Consider the following 19952-nt stretch of genomic DNA (forward strand, 5'->3'; position numbering starts at 1 on the left):
AGATTTAGGAATAAGATGTATCATTGGCTGGTTTAAGGCTGTGTGGTTCTCTGTCACTCTTCTCCTTTAGTGAACAGCAGCCCAGTCCTCTGCCTTTCAACCCCCAACTCCATCCCCACTCGTGTCCCAAAGCTCAGGCCTCACCCCTCCCAAGGTTCAACCTGGTAAGCAACAGAGCCTCTTGCCCAGGCTCAGTGGCTGGTAATAGCTAGTAGTGACTGTACAGAGTACTGCTGGAAGTGTAGGGGATTGTGAGTATGGAAACAACCAACTCAACTTAACACTATGTGGTTTATACCCAGGGAAGAGGTGAGAAGTGGTGAAAAGGGTGTGCTGGGGTGCTAAGTTAGAGGGAACATGAGAGATGACTAGACACAGAGGCCAGAGGGCATTGGGCCAGCAGCCACCATATGTTTCTGAGAATTGAAGTCCGGGCCACAGCAAGAGCAGAAAGTGCTCTTCTGTGCTGAGCCATCTCTCCAGCCCCTGCAATGGTTGATTGTCAGCTTCACACACTGGGTAGGGAGAGCCTCAGCTGAAGGATTGCCTGCATCATATTGACCTGTGGGCACATCTGTTGGGCATTTGCTTTCTTTCTTTCTTTTTTAGTTTTATTTTTTAGTTTTTTTTAGACAGGGTTTCTTTGTGTAATTCTGGCTGTCCTGGAATTTATTCTGTATACCAGGCCGGCCTCGAACTGAGATATTCGTCTGCCTCTGCCCTCTGAGTGCTGACATTAAAGGCATAAAAGATGTGTACCACCACCACCACCACCACCACCTGCTACATTCCCAATTTTCAAATGGAGTTTGTGGGCTAGTAAGATGCAGCCTATGATGCAAGCCTGTAGACCTGAGTTTGATTCCTGGAACCCACATAAAGGAAGAAGGAGAGACCTGACTCCACAGAGTTGCCCTCTGACTTCCACATGTACATACAAATGCTCTCACTCTGTCTCTGTCTCTAACACTCACACAGACACATTAATTAATTATTTAATTAAAGTTCTAATTTGAAACTGGAATCTACCTCAAAGGCTGTCTCAGGTTCTTGAGACAAACTTAACACAGTGCTTATACAGTTAACATGGAGGATTTCTGGGGCTAGTTACTTGTCCTGGGGACCATACATCACTATCAGCATCTCTCAGATCCAACCACAGCAGCAATATCTATATCTTCTTATCACATCAAAGCATCTACGGGGGAGGGACTTGTCATTTTTCCAGTCACTGCACTTGAACTAGTTGGGGTGTTGAGCTAGCCCTTTCTCTTTGTCTCTGTGACAGCACTGATTCAGGCTCTGTCATCATCTACAATAGCTCTGCAGGTCGGGACTGTGTGTGAGGGTGCACATATTCTACTTCTGTGCTACACACACAGTAGCCACAGGCCCCGAGTGCTGACTGGACACTGTCAGAGCACAGACATAGGACTATAAAGAGAAGTCACTGAGTCCTCCCCTCACTCAGGATGAAACTCCTTCTGCTGGTCACTCTGCTCACAGGTAGGACCCTTGTCCCCTCTGGGTGCCCCCATCTCACTTTTCCTCAATGCAAACCTCGCTGGTTATGCCTCAAGTTCTGGTTTGAGGTTCCTGTTGGGGTCTAATAGCCTGTGGGTTGGAGTTCCATGCTCACCCCACGTTCACAACAGCTAGCACCTTTACCCTCTAAGTCAGACGATCCCTTAGAAAAGTCTACTACATTCACTAGCCTATGCAAAAAAAGCCCCTTCTGCATCTACCATAAGCCCTGGAACGTATTTCCCTGGAACTTAGGTGCCCTTAAATTGGATTTTCTTGTAATTAATTTTTTTTTTATCTAACTTTATGTGTTTGAGTGTTTTGCCTGCATGTGTGTCTGTGAACTGTGTGTGAGCACTGCCTACAGAGGCAAGAGGAGGGGTCTGATCCTCAGAACTATGGTCATAGACAGTGGTGAGCTGCCATGTGGGTGCTGGAACCGAGCCTGGGTCCTATGCAAGTGCAGCAAGTGCTCCTGACTGCAGAGCCATCTCTCCAGCCCTGATGATTATTTTATTTCCCTGATCTTACTTTGTGGCTCATGCTGTCCTCCAACTCAACATTATGTCCAGATTAAAAGCTTTCTGCCTCACCTTCCAAGTGTTAGGATGACATACATGCCACACTTGCTTCTGCAACATATTTTTTCTAAACATGGCTCTTATCTGTCCTGTAACTCACTCTATAGATTAGGTTGGCTTTGATCTCAGATTCCACCTGCCTCTAGCTCCAGCGTGCTGGGATTAAAGTCCTATGACACTGTCCCCAGGTAACCTTGAACTTCTTATCCACCTGCCTCAGCCTCCAGAGAGCTGGGATTACAAGGTGTGTCTTTCACTGTACCTGGCTGCTCCTTTATTTTAATGGTGATCAAGTATCCCACTGTATTCTGAATCCTGGTCATTTACCTACTCCTCAGCTGATGAACAGTTTGTTGTGTCAAATGCTGACTTTACAATGATGATATGACCATTATCCTTGTCTATGAGCTGTGCATGGCCATACAACAGATTCCTTCTAATTCTTCCAGTATAAAACAGTGAGCATGTGTTGGCTGCCTCTCTGGCTCAAAGTCTCAGCTAGAACTGTGATGAATCCCACTGCTGGCTAAGGCTAGGGTTTCACCTAGGCTTGAGTAGGGGTCGGGCAGCTTTCAATCTCAAGAGATGCTTAAATTGTTGAGTTATTGATTTAAGAGGTCAGTTTGTCCCTGGCTGCTGACTGGAGAGTGTTCTAAGCTCCCCAACACAGGGACCACAGGGCAGCTCACAGTGTGGCAGATGTCTATCTTGACAGTGAGAAATGAGCAGGCAAGCAAGGCAAAGGGCAATGTCTATAGAACTTAGTCCTGACAGTCAGCCCCGCCTGGTACAGTGGAGTACATTTATAATCCTAACACTGGGGAGGCTGAGGCCAGAAGGTTGCCACAGAGTTGGAGGCTAGACTGGGTTACCAGGCAGCTCTCTGTCTCAAACAAGTAGACACTTTCCTCTTAGGCCCGGTGACCTGAGTCTTGGTCTCCAAGACCTACAAAGTGGAGGGAGAAAACCCAACTCCCTAAATCTGTGCTCTGACTTCCTCATGTGTAGATGACATTTATGAGTGCTCCCATGTGTTTGCTTTCACCTGTGTTGGGACACACACACACACACACACACACACACACACACACACACACACACACACACACACCTCTATTCACTGTTCTCCCCATGCACCAGCTGGTAGGAGTCAAGGAGTAAGTTAGCAGGCAGGCATCAGATCCTTGATATAGCCAAGTGGGACTGATTGAGTGTGCTGTGCATTCTTGCAGCAGGAACTACTGCACAGAGCATCAGCTCTCGGGCTGTTTGGAAGTTCAGCAATGCGCTCCAGTGCACCCTTCCCTTGGTTAATCCCTTTCCAGACTACAACTACTATGGCTGCTACTGTGGATTCTTGAGATTCCTCGACCCAGTGGAAGACTTAGACAGGTGAGTGATCCACTTGGTGGGACACTGGAGTGTCTGTATTAGGGTGGGGCCCAGACACAAGCAGAGCATCTCATGAGGCATGAATAGGAGACATGCATATTCACCAATCATTGTATATGTTGTGTTGTTTATTATTATTTATTTTTCTTTCTTTGTTTATTTTTCCCATAAAGAGGTTCTCTATGTAGCCCTAGTTGTCCTTGAACTCTCTCTAGAGACCATGCCCACCTTGAACTCAGAGATCTTCCAGCTTCTGCCTCCTGAGTTCTGAGGTTGAAGGTGTGCATCACCACCCACAGCATGTATTTTCCCCTCTTGTCATGCAAAGAAATCAGTTCAAGAGGACACTGTATCTAGTGGTCCCCCAAGTAGAATGTGTGAGGTGTTAATAGTGGGTAATGCTGCCCTCAGTCACTAGTCTAGGGCATGGCCAACCATCTCAGCTCCCATCAGAGTGTCAGCCTTGGCTTAGAAAAGTCACCAAAAGTTCAGAATGTGTAATTTCACTGAACTCCTACAACTTTCATCAAAAATCACTGTTTTTGATACAGGATCCCACTTATATATTCTGGCTGATCTCAAACTCAGAGATCCATCTGCCTCTGCCCCCCAAGTACTAGAATTAATTGTAGACACCATCACACTTCACAGAAGTTGCTTTCAATAAATATATGCTTAATAGAAATCATAGATTTCAAGTCATAGGACAATTTGTTCTGGAACATCATGTTAAATCATCCTCACATGTTTCAGAAAGACTGGAGGGGAGAATTGACCTCCTGTAGGTCCATTCTCCTTTCTTAGTTGTTCCTTCCTCTCTCCAGGTGCTGCCAGATTCATGACAACTGCCTTGCTCAGGTCGATAACCTGGAAAACTGTGCAGTCCTCATAAGGAACCCCTACACCAGCTCCTACTTATACATATGTTCTGGGAGTGAGATCACCTGCAGTGGTAGGTTTACCCTATGGGAACCTCTGAGTTCCTGGGCATCTTTTCAAGGGGCAGAAGTAACAAGGACAGTGGCCACTTAGCAGTCATTTACTTGATCCCATTTGACATTACAACAGCCTTATCAGGTAGATACTAAAATATGGATGAGGTTTGATGCGGTAATCTGATTAATATTTTTTAATAAAAAAAACAGGAGTCACATATTAGCATAAGAACGAGAAGATCAGTGAACAGGGAACAGCTGCCAGTTGCTTCCTACCTCTTCCGTTCCTCCTTCCAAAATGATGAAATTCTCTTTCAGCCATGACTTGACACTTCCTGTTTCAATTCTGTCTAGAGTCCTTCAAACTTCTATGGTTAGCTAGTGGCTAGCTCTGCCCTCTGACTCCAAGCAAGTTTTATTTGTTAGAACACAATAAAAATATCACAAACATTTCCTTGGTTTTGTCTAAGCAAAAAGGAATGGTTTTTTTTTAACTAACATAGTAAAACCATATACAATAAGTACAATAACTATAAACAAATATATACAGACAACAATTACATTAACAATGTCTAGTCCATTTGCATTTGCCAAATTGAGAAAAAAATACTCCATTATCTATCTTTTGTTGGCAAGTTCAAAGTGCTGTACCTAATTCATTTTCTACCTTAACTTGCATTACCAACCCCAAACTATCTTTTATGCCTCTCAACCTTATGCACTCTATATCTCTTTTGTGAGGTGAATTTGTTAGCAAGGAAAATTATAACTATAACTGTGCAGTCTTCCACTCCTTCAGAGACCTGAGAAGGAAATATTACCTGAGTAAACAGGAAGTGCAGAGCAAACAACTAAGTGCTGGAAGTGCAGAGTAAAAAACTAAGAAATGACAGAAACAGTTCCCCGAGGTTCCTCTGTAACCTTGGGACATCCTTCTTCATCCTACGGGTCTAGAACATCTGACAGACTTTTCTGTGAAACAGGACTTTTAAAGGGCTGTCCTACCTTGTCTTTGCAAAGGTTGGCAGTCACTTTCTTTTGTGTCCTGTTTGTTCAATTTGGACAGCATACTGTCAGCAGTTGAGGTAAGGGCAGCTTTGGGCCGTGTGGCTAAGCTTTGCCATGAAGAAAGTAAACAATATATGGAGTTTCTTTGATGTCCATAATCTTCTCTGAAGTAGATTGGTCCTGCTAGGAGCAGACATGTCTCATTGTCACTAAAAAAATTATGTTATTGAAACATCTTAAATGCCATATTTAGTATCTCTGAAGTGTTTGAAGACCACCTGTCTATCTAAAATATATCTCTGTTTGACTTCAAAACATACAAAACATGACTGCAAGTTTGATTGTAATAGAGGGCTAATTACTAACCTGTATTTCTTTATTATCCTAAATAATTTGTAATAATGGTTTTCAAGGACTAGCTATTTACATTACATTGTTAAATGAACTGTATGGGTACAATACCTTGAACAAGAATAGTAAGGTATGTACAATATATTATAACAAAAATAACATTAAATTTGCATCAATATTAAAAAATCCACATCAATGTCAAATATTTAAGGCTAGTAGTTTCTTTTTTGGTTTAAAAGTAGAGTCAATAATTTACATTTTTATCCTATCATTTATATATCCCCCTTTTTCTTTTCAGAACATGATCTCTGAACCTGATCTCCTTTGTTCAGCTTTTTTCCTGACCATCACCATTAACAACTTGTAACCAAAACCCCTAAATAATGACAGATATCCATAACCCACTGAATGACCAAAACCCACCCATCCCACCTATGGGAATGTGGGTGTTATGTTCTTAAAATTGCTTCTTATTTGGGGGGGGGTAATGGCATCTTTAGGTGACCCTGTCTGGAAAGACAAAAATAAAACCCTGCCCCCAACCCTACCTTTGGGGAGTTTCCCTTTTGGCAAGTTATATCAGATCAAATGAAAAGCATTTGTTAGTCTTATAAGTTAGTTTAGATTGAATGGTCATGCTGTTTGATGAACTATCACCTCTTCTATACAAGAAGTCTCTCTTGGCTGGCCGGTGGTGGTGCTCGCCTTTAATCCCAGCACTTGGGAGGCAGAGGCAGGCATATCTCTGTGAGTTTGAGGCCAGCCTGGGCTACAGAGTGAGTTCCCGGACAGGCACCAAAACTACATGGAGAAACCCTGTCTCGGAAATAAAAAAAGAAGTCTCTCTTGTTCAAATGTAATCTTTATCAATTTTGATGCCATCCTTATTTTTGTTCTCCTGAGAAAACAAAAGTAAAACCTCTTCCCCAATATAACACATATTCTGGTTTCATTTTGGGGTTAGTACCTCTTTAAAGTATATAGGATGGTGTAATTCAGCAGTTTTTTTCTATTATCCAGTGTCTGTCCACAGCTGTCTATTCATTCTCATTAACATTTAGAAAAGTTAAAGTTAATAATGCATTGTGCGATCTATTTATGCAGGTCTTTATTACTTTCTTTTTATTAAGCATATCTTTTAGAGTTCAATTAGATTCTTCTATAACTGCTTGCCATGTAGGATTGTGTGGTATACCTGTAATACGTTTTATTTTGTAATATGCAAAAAACTGTTTAATTTTTCTAGAGACATATGCTGGAGCTTTGTCAGTCTTAATTTGTACAGGTATTCCCATGATTGTCATCATAACTTCTAATAAATGTGTGATTACACAATCAGCCTTTTCAAACTCATAGGATTTTCCTTTTGAAATCCTGAATAAGTATGTATGGTATGGAGTCATCTTTTAATTTACCAAACTCTCCAAAATGAGCTACACCTATTTGCCAAATTTCATTTACCCTTTTGGTTAGTTTGCAGATAGTAGAGTTTGGTAATAAAAAAAAATAGTAGAACATTTCTTATAATGTCCATGACTTGTTGCCAAGTGATGGAAAAAAAATTGTTTCAAGCCCTTGCTCTTGACATTGTGTTTCTTATGAAATTCTGAGGCTTCTAGCACATTTCCTACCAATAGTTGATCAGTTTCATCATTATCTTGTGCTAGGGGACCTGGTGGACCAGTGTGGGATATGATATATATTGTATATAAGGGATGTTTTTTAATTCTGGTTATCTTGTAACTGAATAAACAACAAAATCAATTATGAATCATCTGGAATAAATTTAGCAATTTAATATGTAAAACAACTTTCTTTTTTATTGTAATTATTTATTCTTTTTTATTGTTAGATCTTTTCTTTTATTTATTTTATTTTACAATACTATTCAGTTCTACATAACTTTTGGCTAAGATCAAGTGTAAAAAAACAACCCTTTCTTAATATTGAGAGTCAATAACTATATTAAGATGTTCTGGAAATCTATTAATACCTGATTTGTTTGGACCAATCTGGAACATAAGGGCTACAGATATTGGTTTTCCCTGTACAATGTGAGGAAAGATCCAGTTAGCTGTCTTTATAAACTGAATTCTCTTACTTTTGGAATATTTATTGCTAGTCTCTCACAAAAAATTACTGGAAGCTCTTTGCCAATGTTCATTTTCTGTCCATGAAGAGGAAATTTCCACAATAATAAAAGGTACTACAATTTCTGCTGGGTCCATTCCTGCCAATTGACAAAGCCTCAATTTTCCTTTTAGATTCAACTCAGAAACCTTTTCTACATAGGTCTTTAATGTTTTATTCTGTTTGTGTGTTAAAAATACCCATTATAAGATATTATCTTCTCCCTGTATTTACCTTCCTATTGGAGAATGCAGGGAAGATTGAATAACCAGAGTACAATTAAGCTCTGGATCCAAACAATCCATATGTGCATCCTATAATTTGTTTTCTGCCAAAGATAATTCTCTCTGCCTCAGCTTATTATTTTCTTGGATGCTGGGAGCAATCCCTGGTGGTGGATGCGTCCTGCAGAGGGTGTAAGAAATGAGCCAGGCCATGGTGGTCACGAGAATCTTGCAGCCTGACTGACTAGCAGCCAGAGTGTTTATTTATACAGAATTTAATTAGCAGGAATACATTCTTGATGTTCCAAAACATAGATCATATTATTTTTTTTTTGCGACATGTGTTTCACTTCCTTTTGCTCATCTTTTAGTCATCATTAATAAACTATGACAGAACAGAGTTATCATTTCCAATTATTTTCCCTCAAGTTTTGACATCATTAATAAACAGTTATCATTCTCACTCATAAAACCCATAACCCAATTTTTGAGAATCTAGGGGCATATGACAGCCTGTGCTCAGGCTGGTTGTTTTGGTTGCTTCAAGGACACTAGACCAAAACAAAATCTTCAACCACCCTGGGCATTTTGCCATGTCTCAGGGAGTGTATTACTAATTCTTAGTGGTCAGAGTGCTCAGGGAAAATCCTCAGGCTAAAGCTGCTGCTGTTTTTATTCAAATCCTGGCATTATACAATGTTTATATTTTATATCATTATTGAATTTGGCATTCTGTTGTTCCTTGACATTATAGTGGCTCTAACTTTTAAGAGAGGGAGGTCCTGACTTCTTATACTTTTATCATCTTTCCACTCCATACTTTGCTCATCAGTATGTCTCTATGTAGGGCAGAGTTGTATGCCACATAATTGTCTGAGTGTACAGTGGGAAGAGGCTTGTAATCTGAGCTGTGGCCAACTCCTCTAGCCCACCAGATCTTGTTGGCCTTTTTAATTTTACTTAGTTTTGAATATATTGTTCCAGTGTAAGTACAGGGACAGATGTTTCAATAATGTCTCATAGCCACATGAAGAGACCTCTGGCTTCTTTATGTGTCAGAACCTCCAAGGCAGAAGGAAGTCCTTCAAGTAGATAAGGATATCTCCCTCAAAGTGGTGGTGGTGGTGGTGAGGGGAATAGTATGTTCAGGAATTTCCTGGGTAAGCTTAGAAGCAGCATTCCTAGGAGAAGGCATAAATGATTCATAAGTTATTTCCATCAATCTAATATCCCCAAATTGTACAAATATTAAAAGTGCCCCAAGTATGTAACAGGTGGAGATGAAAACCAAAGGTGGCATGGCAGACATCATGTGGCTCAGCTCTGGTGGATCGTTGTCAAGCAACTGTGTTGCCTTTATGACTTCTGCCATTCTTTCAGATGTGACTGTGCCACTTGGACTATTTAAGTCTTTGTCACCTTGTCAGGTTTGAAATAAATTAGTTAATTCTTGAGTTGTTAATCCAATTATTGCAGTTGACAGGTAATGTCACCATGCTAAGACTAAGAGTCTGCAATTGATCTCTACTGATTAGTACCTTTTGGGGTTGAATATTTTTGTAAACCTGTTTTATATCCTAGGTAATTAATAGTGTGCCCTCTTTATATTTTTGGGAGCAATTTGTAATCCCCAACAAGGTAAAGTTTTCTTTACTTCTTCAAACATTTTCTCTAAGGTATCTATTTTGAATCCCCTAGTAAGATATCATCCATATAATGGTAAATTCTAGATGGAGGAAACTGATTATGAAATATTTCCAATGACAGTCATCAAAAATATTGGTACAGTTAGGTCAGTTTAGCATCCCTTTTGGGAGAACTTTCCACTGATATCTTTTAATGGGATGGAAATTATTGTAAGTAGGCAAATGTGAAGGCAAATTTTTCTCTATCCTGCTCTTGTAAAGGTATAGTGAAGAAACAGTCTTTTAAATCAATCACTATAATAGACCATCCTTGAGGTAACAGAGAAGGCAAAGGAATTCCGGGCTGTAGAGAGCTTATCAGCTGAATTACTTCATTTTTGGTTCTCAAATCTATTAGCATTCTCCATTTTCCAGATTTCTTCTTAATGACAAATAAAGGAGAATTCCAAGGATTAGTTGATTCTTCAATATGTTGACTATGTAACTACACCTGTACCCATTGTTCTAAGGCCTGTAATACTTATGATGTCAAAGGCCATTGGTTCACCCAGATAGGTCTGTCTGTTAACTATTTTAAAGGTAGGGCTGTTGGTAACTTTGAAAGATCAGCATTTTTTATTCCCTGTTTATGAACAACCTAAATGGTCAGTGACTGATCTTCACAACACTTTTTAATATTTGTCCCAGAAACATTTGTTAGTTTATGATTTGTTCCTGAGATTGGAGGAATGTTAATCTGGGCATTCCATTGCTGTAACAAATTACATCCCCATAAATCTTTTGCTATGTTAGCCAATTATGGCTCTAATTTTCCTCTCTGTCCTTCTGGCATATCTTGACTTTATTTTACCTGAGATAAAGTTCCAATCCCCAAAAGCTGAACATTTACCTCCTGAAGAGGCCAATTTGGATGACAAGATTTTGGTGTCATTATTGTTATATCTGCCCCTGGTGTCTACAAGACCCTCAATTACAATGTCATTTATTCATATTTTTTAACTTTGGTCTTGATCATGTAAAGAAGTTTGGCAAAATATTTGCTTTATGGTTTTACCTGGAATTTTTGTTCTATCTTCTAAAGTTGTTATTTAATCCAGAGCAGTATGTTTTTTTTTTTTTTACAATAGTCATTATGAATTTAATTTGCTCTGGGAAGAGTTTCCACAAGTTGATGGGGAATGCCTAAACCAAATTTGACATGAGGGCCAACAAGCATCCCCCCCTCCAAGATTTTTCCAATGGCCTTGTTGATTTGCATTTATTGTTCCAGGTTCTGCCTTTGCTTTATCTTCTCCACAAAGCAGAGACTTTCTCTTTGGATTATTCCTAGAAAAATCATTGTTTCTAGGAATTCCCTATCTACAATCCCTTTTTAGGTGAACTTGTTTAGCACAATTATAGCATCTGACATTTTGATTATTCTTCAAGCCTCTAGAAATCATCTCTCCTATCAAGCATCAACATGGTTATAAGATTCAATATTGATTGTATCTTTGATCCATTCCTCTGTGGGTGCTGGTCTTGCCTTTAAAGGCCTAATTACTCTTTTACATTGTGAATTAGCATTTTCACATGCAATGATTTAATTATTATTTATCTAGCTTATGGATTTGGTATCATTCTATTTTCAGATGAAGTCAATCCTCGTGAAAAATTAGTGAACTTTTCTTTTGGGCCCTGTATACCTTTAGTAGTAAATGACACAGTTTTCTTTCCAAGTTCTTCAGCTCTGTCGTAAGCATTCAAAGCTGCTTCATGCCATAGAGCCAAGATATGGTCATCATATATAGACTGTCTTTATACATCAGCATAATCACCCTCTCCAAGCAGCTGGCCTTGGGAAATTTCTACACCCCAATCCCTACTTCATTGTTCCATGACCTCAACCTCATATTCCCACTAGGTCTTTCACTGTAATTGAGGACCAGGTTCCAATACTGTTAGAACCAAGTCTTTCCATTTTTGTGGGATAATACTGTTACTAGTTGACCATGAATTTAACATCTGACTCACAAAAGGAGAATGCTACCATATGAGACTATCTCTTCCTTAAATCTCCTCAAACCTAACATTTCCATAGGAATCCAGTCAGCTCTTATACAGCCTTGGGGATTCCTGTCATTTGATAGTTCTTCCTGTTTGGTGACTGGATAAATTAAGGTTGAGATTTTTGATAACCTTGGACTGTTTCTTTCTAATTTCATAATGTGATGGTAATATTGGTTCTCTCTTAAATTCCTCTGTCTTTGTCTGAATATCTCTATGATCTGTTTAAATGAGTTTTTCCTAAGTCTTCTAACTTATTACTCAAAATTGCATTTTTTTTCTTTAGTAAGTAGTTGTAAGGCTTGCATATTATCAGTCAATTTCTGACATTTGGCCTTGATATCAACTAACTTTTTTAGGGATAAAGCAAGAATTACTAAGCTGATAATGCTTATATTTAACATTATGTAAATCACAGTTAATTTAATTACCCCTTATTTAATTGTTCCATTTTATTTGTTTATTTATTTTTCAATTTTTTATTAAGAAATTTTCGACTCACTCCACATACCACCCACAGATCCTCCCTCCTCCCACTCCCAGCCCTCTCTCCCAAGCCACCCCACATCCCCACAACCCTCAAATCAAGGTCTCCCATTGGGAAACAGCAGAGCCCAGCACACTGAACCTAGGCAGGTCCAAGCCCCTTCCCACTGCACCAAGGCTGTGCAAGGCATCACACCACAGGCACCAGATTCCCAGAGGCCTGCCCATGCACCAGGGACAGATCCCGATCCCCCTGCCTGGGTGCTCCCCAAACACTTTGAGCCAAACAACTGTCTTCCATATCCAGAGGGCCAAGTCCAGTCCCATGGGGGCTCCACAGCTACCAGTCCATAGTTCATGGGCTTCCATTTTTAAAACATCCATTGTGGAATCATACAGAGACCTAATTCCCTCCATCATAATAGTGTTTCCTAATTTATATCCTGGGAAAAAACTCTCTTTCTCTTTCTTAACTAATTTCCCCCTTTAAAAAGTCCCAGTTGTCTCACCAAATCTGCTGATGGTGACATTGAAGTGTGAGACCAAGATTGCTGTGAAGCACATCTGGGCAGAGAACACATGTGATGCACAGCCTGGCTGAGAACAGCTGCCCCTGATCAGATGTCAGCATCCTGAGGACAGGGTCCAGGGGAAGTCCACAACCCACAGGAAAAAGTGACCAAAGAGCCAGCAGTCTGAAAGGCAGATACAAGGGAATGCACAAAAGCAGTACATGTGATTGGCAGAAAGTGAAAACAGAGCTGCCTGAAGACAGAGTTGTCCAGTGGTGAGGGATGAACTCCAGTGGTTTTTGGAGCCCAAGCGCCTGTCGAGTTTGGGGCTTGTGGAGATTCTGTAGGAAAACTGCAACAGGAAAATCCCAGATCTACTCAGAGGGCTTGGGGAAGAAAAGGAAAAGTCAGCAGGCTACATGGCGACTCCTGCAGGTGCAACTCCCACGAACAGCTCTGACAGATGCCCGTGGCTGTAAAGCCTTGGGCAAGTGGCTGTTTCCTGAATTCAGTTGTGAATGTTAAAATTCCCAAATTTGAACACCAGATGATTTGTTAATCTAATTAATCTTTATCAATGAAAAAACTAGGAGTCAAATATTGGGGCAAGAACCTGAAAGATGAGGGAACAGGGAGCAGCCCCCAGTTGCCTCCTTCCTCTCCCATTCCTTCATCCCAAAGGGCTGAACTCCTTTCTCTGTCCCACCTTACCACTTCCTGACTCCTCTCTGTCTACAGTCCCCCAAATCTATTGTCAGCAGTGGCTAGCTCCACCTTCTGACTCAAAACAAGCTTTATTTGTCAGAACACATTCAGAATAACATACAAGAGGTCCCTGATGGGGAAGATGAGGAAGCCTGAGCCAGATGCCCAAGGTCAACAACTTAGAAGTGATAACATTTGATTCTGGATCAATCATCTACATTATTCAAATCCCTTTTCAAAACATTTAAAGTTTTTATATGTTTGTGGGTTAGGCATGCCTGTGCAACTTCACACTGGTGGATCTCTGAAGGAATCTTTACTCACGTTCGAGCATGTGAGTCCTGGGGATGGAACTTAGGTCCAGACTTGGCAGCAAGTGCCTTTATTCCCTGAGCCATCTTGGCTGTCTAAAGCCTCTCCTCTTAGCTGCTGTGTTATACTGATTCCATATTGACTAAGCAATTGAGAGCTGCATCATTGACCATAAGCCAGATACTGGAGTAACCACTTATGCAGGGCAAGATTTATCCCTCCCATTTTACAGATGAGGATTCAGAGGGCTGGGGATATATATAGCTCAGAGTGCTTGCCTAGCATGCACAGAGCCCTGGGTTCCACCTCCAGATTCCATGAATTGAGTGTGATGGTGCACACCTGTAATCCAGCACTTAGGAGGTAGAAGCAGGAGGCTTGTCTTAAATCATATAATTTTAGAAGCGGTAGTTGATATTTGTGGTTTTCCTGGTTTAGCATTAAGTATCTGTGTTTATTTATTTTTATGTATAGGAATGAGTTTACATCCTGTGTCCTATTCAGTCACTCTCCACCATATCTTTAGAGGCTGGGTCTCTCTCTCACTAAACAGGACACTCAACCTTAGCCAGCCTGACTGACCAACAAGTTTGGGGCATACATGCTCCCTACTTCCCAATAGAGTTACAGATGTCCCAAGCACATCTTGATTTTTACATGGGCTCTGGGTTCCTAGCTCAGACCCTCATGATTGTATGGCAACGACTTTACCAACTGTGCCATCTCCCCAGCCCACAACAATTGATGTTTTTATTATAAGTGTGTTCCTGCAATTTGGACAACCCAGTGTCCCTTTGTGTGCTCTGTCTCTCAACCCCCAGTCTGCACTGATGTTAGATGCACCACTGTCTTTTGGTTGCAAATCATGGCGAGCAGGGACATGGACTCCACTCAACTTCTTTCTTGTTTCTCTCCAGAGGAAAACAACCCCTGTCAGGCCTTCATTTGCAACTGTGACCGCCAGGCTGCCATCTGCTTCTTCAATACTCCATACAACAAGCAGTACAAACGAGATAACTGTTAGACTTGTCACCTCAGTTACTGCCTACACTGTCCCTGCCTGCTTGTTTGTCTTCACTATACATGTGCCCTCTAATAAAGCACATATAGAAAGAGCTCGACTGTGGTGATTGTAGTCTCTGTCTATGAAACATAACTAGATCCTCACAGAACCTCATTCTGTACAGCTCTGGAAACTGAAGATTAATGGAGAAGACATTGCCATTAGGGGAGCACCTTGAGGAATGAGTGATGAGCCTGGCCACGCCGTTCATCCCAGCACTCTGATACAGAGAAGAATAGGCATAGACAAGCAGATCTCTTGAGTTCAAGGCCAACCTGGACTAAAAAGCAAGTTCCAGGACAGGCAGGCCTCTTACACGAACAAATCCTGTCTTGAAAAACAACTACAACAAAAGAACACTTAGCCTGAAATATGTAGGGTGTTAGGGGCAGACAGAAGGAAAAGGGGAGGGGGAGACGAGACAGGAATGGGGTCAGGGAAGAAGTGTAGGGATGGGAGGTGAGGGAAAGAGAAGACAGGTATGTAGGAGGGAAGAGAAGAGAGAAAGACGCAGTGTCACATGGGCACTAAATGAACATCTTGTCCTCCAAAATACTGGACTCAAAGCACTTTTCTGTGTGCTCATCATAAAAAGTTGGATATAGGAAACCAATGTGGACTGAGAGTAAATGACCTGAGGGCAGGATTACATCCTGGTGACCTTCCAGTCTTCACTGTGCCTAAACACAAACCACAGGATAGTTGTCCCTATAAAGTGCACAGCAGAATAACTTTGTACAAGTAACAAAACAGAAGACTTCCTCTCTCCACCTTTCCATAGCGTGGGACCTGGCAGGTAAAGCAAGGTTAAACTGTGGTTACTTTGGCAAAGCAGATTTAGGAATAAGATGTCTCACTGGATGGCTTAAGGCTACATGGTTCTCTGTCTCTCTTTTCTTTAGTGAACAGCTGCCCAGTCCTCTGACCTTCCACCTCCACCCAGAGCTTACTGCACAGGTACAGTGACTTGTAATAGCTGGTAGTGACAGTCCAGAGTCTTGCTTGGAGGGTAGGGGGATCAAGAGCATGGAGACAACCAACTCAACTCAACCCTACATGGTTTTTATCCAGGGAAGAGTGAGAAGTGGGGAAGGGAGGTGATGGGATGCTAAGTTAGAGGGAACATGAGAGATGACTAGACCCAGAGTCCAGAGGGCACTGGGCTAGCAGACATTGTTCAACAGCTACCATGTGGTTCTGAGAATTCAAGTCTGGGCCACAGCAAGAGCAGAAAGTGGTCTTAAGTGTTGAGCTATCTCTCCTGGCTCTGTAATGGGTGGTTGTCTGCTTCACACACTGGGTCAGGAGAGCCTCAGCTGAAGGATTGCCTGCATCATATTGGCCTGTAGGCACATCAGTTGGGCATTTGCTTTTTTTTCTTTCTTTTTAGTTTTTGGTTTTTCATGAAAAGCTTTCTTTTTGTATCTCTGGCTGTCCTGGAATTCACTCTGTAGTCCAGGCTGGCCTCCAACTCAGATATTTACCTGCCTCTGCTTCTGAGTGCTGACATTAATGATGTGCACCAACACCACCATCTGCTACATTCCTAATTTTCAAATTGAGTTTGTGGGCTAGTAAGATGCAGCCCATGATGCAAGCCTGTAGACCTGAGTTTGACTCCTGGACCCATTTAAAGGTGGAAGGAGTTAACTGACTCCACAGAGTTGTCCTCTGACTTGCACATGTGCATTCTCTGTCTCTGTCCCTGTCTCTGTTTATCATACAGACACATTAATTAATTAGTTAATTAGAGATCAAATATGAAACTGGAATCTACCTCAAAGGCTGTCTTAGGTTCTTGGGACAGACTTAGCACTTAGTTTATATAGTTAGCAAGGAGGGTTGTTGGGGCCAGCTTCTCCTCCTGGGGACCACATGTCACTATCAGCATCCCTCAGACCCAACTCCAGGAGCAATGTCTATATCTTTTTATGATGTCAGAGCATCCATGCGGGAGGGACTTGGACCTTTGCCAGTCACTATACTTGAGCTGGTTGGGGTGTTGAGTTATCCCTTTCTCTGTCTCTGGGACAGCACTGATTCAGGCTCTGTCACCATCTACAGTAGCTCTGCAGGTCGGGACTGTCTGTGAGGGTGCACATAGTCTACTTCTGTGCTACACACACAGTAGCCACAGGGGCCGTGAGCTGACTGGACACTGTCAGAGCACAGCTACAGGACTCTAAAGAGAAGTCACTGAATCCTCCCCTCACTCAGGATGAAACTCTTGCTGATCTCTCTGCTCACAGGTAGGACCCTTGTCCCCTCTGAGTGCCCCCCATGTCCCTTGTCTTCAGTGCACAGCCTTGCTGGTCACACCTGAAGTTTGGTTGGGGTTCCCATTGGGGTGCCGTAGTGTCTGGCTGCAATCCCATGCTCACCTCCATGTTTAGACAGCTGACACCTTTACCCTCTAGATCTGAACTCTGATTATTTCTTAGTAAAGTCCACTACATTCACCCACCCAAGCAAAGAAAGCCCCTTCTGCCTTTGCCATACTGCCCTGGCATTGATTTCCCTGGCCCTAAGGTGCCCTGGATATTTTCTTTTCTTATCCTTTTCAAAAATATGTACATTATTTTAAGTGTATGAGTGTTTTGCTTACATGTTTGGAAACAGAGCCTACAGAAGACAGAGGAGGGCTCTGATTCTCCAGAACTGGGGTTTAGACAGTTGTGAGTTGACATGTGGCTGCTGGACCTGAGCCTGGGTCCCACAAAAGCTCAACAAGTGCTCCTGACAGCAGAGCCCACACTCCCACTCTGATTATTTTTTACATAACCTTGTAATGTGACTCAGGATGTCCTCAAACTCAACATTTTTACCCAGACTTGAAAAGCTTACTGCCTCTACTCTCCAAAGTTTAGGATTGCATACACGCCACACTTGCTTCTCACAATTCCTTTTTTTTTTCATTTTTCCTAAACATAGTTTCTCTAGTAGTGATGGCTGTCTTGGAAATCATTCTATAGACCAGGCTTTAAACTCAGATATCCACCACCCTGTGCCTCCAGAGTGCTGGGATTAAAGTTCTGTGATACTATCCCCTAGCAACCTTGAATTTCTTATCCACCTGCCTCAGCCTACAGAGTGTTGGGATTACACAGTGTGTGTTCCACTCTACCTGTCTTCTGCATTTTAATGGTGACCAAGTATCCCACTGCATTCTGAATCCTGGTCATTTACCTACTCTTCAGCTGATGAACAGTTTGTTGTGTCAAATGCTGACATTACAATGATGATCTAACCATTAGCCTTGTCTATGAGCTGTGTGTGGCCATACAACAGATTCTTTCTAATTCTTCCAGTGTGAAACAGTGAGCATGTGTTGGCTCCTTCTCTGGCTCAAGGTCTCAGCTAGAAAGGTGATGAACCCCAATGTTGGCTAAGGTTAGGCTTTCACCTAGGCTTGAGTAGGGGTGGGGCAGCTTTCAAACTAAGAGATGGTTGGATTGTTGGGTTATTGATCTAAGAGGTCAGTTTGTCCCTGGCTGTTGACTGGCAAGTGTTCTCAGTTCCTCAACACAGGAACCACAGGGCAATTCACAGTGTGGCAGCTGTCTGTCCTGACAGTGAGAAATGAGGAGGCAAGCAAGGCAAAGGCAATGTCTATAGAATTTAGTCCAGGGGAGTGAGCCCATTCAGAACAGTAGAGTACATTTGTAATCCTATCACTTGAGGTGATCAGGCCAGAGGAATGCTACAGAGTCCAAGGCTATCCTTGGTTACAGGGCAACTCTCTGTCTCAAATAGGTAGACAACTTCCTGCTCAAGCCTGGTGACTTGAATTTGGTCTTCAAGACCTACATAGCACAAAGAGAAAATCCTCTGGCATCCTCATGTGTAGCATGACATTTGTGAATGCTCTGAAGTGCATGCTTTTGGACTTGTGTTCAGGCTAGCATGTACACAAGCATGCGCGAGCACACACACACACACACACACACACACACACACACCTCTAGTCACTGCTCTCCCCATGCAGCAGGTGGTAGGAGTCAAGGAGGGAGCTTGCAGACAGGTATAGGACCCCTGGATGTAGATGTAACCAATCGTCTTTTTAAAATAAGAAACACAGAGCCAATGTAAAAGAGAAAGCCGAGAGGTCAGAGCTCAGAGATAAAATCTTACCTCCTGCAGTGCTCCTAGCTTCCCTGAGAGAGAGCTACTTCCTGTTTGTCCGTGTTTAAATATTCTTTTTGTTCTGCCTTCTCATTGGTTGTAAACCCAACCACATGACTGCCTCATCACTGCCTGTAAGTACCGCCCTGAGGTCTTAAAGGCGTATGTCTCCAATACTGGCTGTATCCCTGAACACACAGAAATCTACCTAGCTCTTCTAACCACCACGCTCTTGCTATGGCTCTAATAGCTCTGACCCCAGGGCAACTTTATTTATTAATATAAAATTAAAATCACATTTCAGTACAAATAAAATATCACCACACCTGGTAAAGCAAAGTGGGATTGATTGGAATGTGCTGTGCATTCTTCGTCAGGCGCTACTGCACCCAGCATCAGCCCTCGGGCTGTGTGGCAGTTCAGCAATGCGTTTGACTGCATCTATACTTGGATTGATGACTTGTCAGAGTACAACCGCTATGGCTGCTACTGTGCCTTTTTTAGCTGGAACAATGAGGTGGATGAGTTAGGTGAGTGATCCACTTCGTGGGAGAATGGAGTGTCTGGGTTCTGGTGGGAACAGGACACAAGCAGGGCATCTTATGTGGCACAAATGCATATTCACCAAACATCATATATTTTTTCTTGTTATTATTTATTTTTGTTTTATTGCTTTTTTTCCATAACGAGGTTCTCTGTGTAGCCTTAGTTGCCTTTGAACGGTCTCTAGAGACCATGCTGACATTAACTCAGAGATCTTCCAGCCTCTGCCTCCTGAGTGCTGAGACAAAAGGTGTGCATCACCACCCCAGAATGTATATTCCCCTCCTGTCATGCAAAGATATCAGTCCAAGAGGACCCCGTATCTGGTGCTCCCTGAAAGCATAATGTGTGAGGTGTTAATAGTGGATAATG

The 19952-nt window shown here is 42.0% G+C and overlaps 2 protein-coding genes across 2 annotated transcripts in view; both read left to right on the forward strand.

Moving 5' to 3' along the window:
- LOC143270612 (phospholipase A2-like) overlaps nt 1-19952 on the forward strand; it is a 326364-nt gene that overhangs the window by 146194 nt on the left and 160218 nt on the right. The window lies entirely within an intron of this gene.
- On the forward strand, nt 1473-19575 carry LOC107400281 (phospholipase A2-like). The gene is made up of 5 exons (XM_076561283.1): nt 1473-1506; nt 3338-3497; nt 4322-4449; nt 14770-14871; nt 19415-19575. The coding sequence occupies exons 1-5, from the start codon at nt 1473-1475 to the stop codon at nt 19573-19575; spliced, it is 585 nt and encodes a 194-aa protein (XP_076417398.1).

This window comes from Peromyscus maniculatus, chromosome 23 (assembly GCF_049852395.1).
Source record: "Peromyscus maniculatus bairdii isolate BWxNUB_F1_BW_parent chromosome 23, HU_Pman_BW_mat_3.1, whole genome shotgun sequence".
NCBI lineage: Eukaryota > Metazoa > Chordata > Mammalia > Rodentia > Cricetidae > Peromyscus > Peromyscus maniculatus.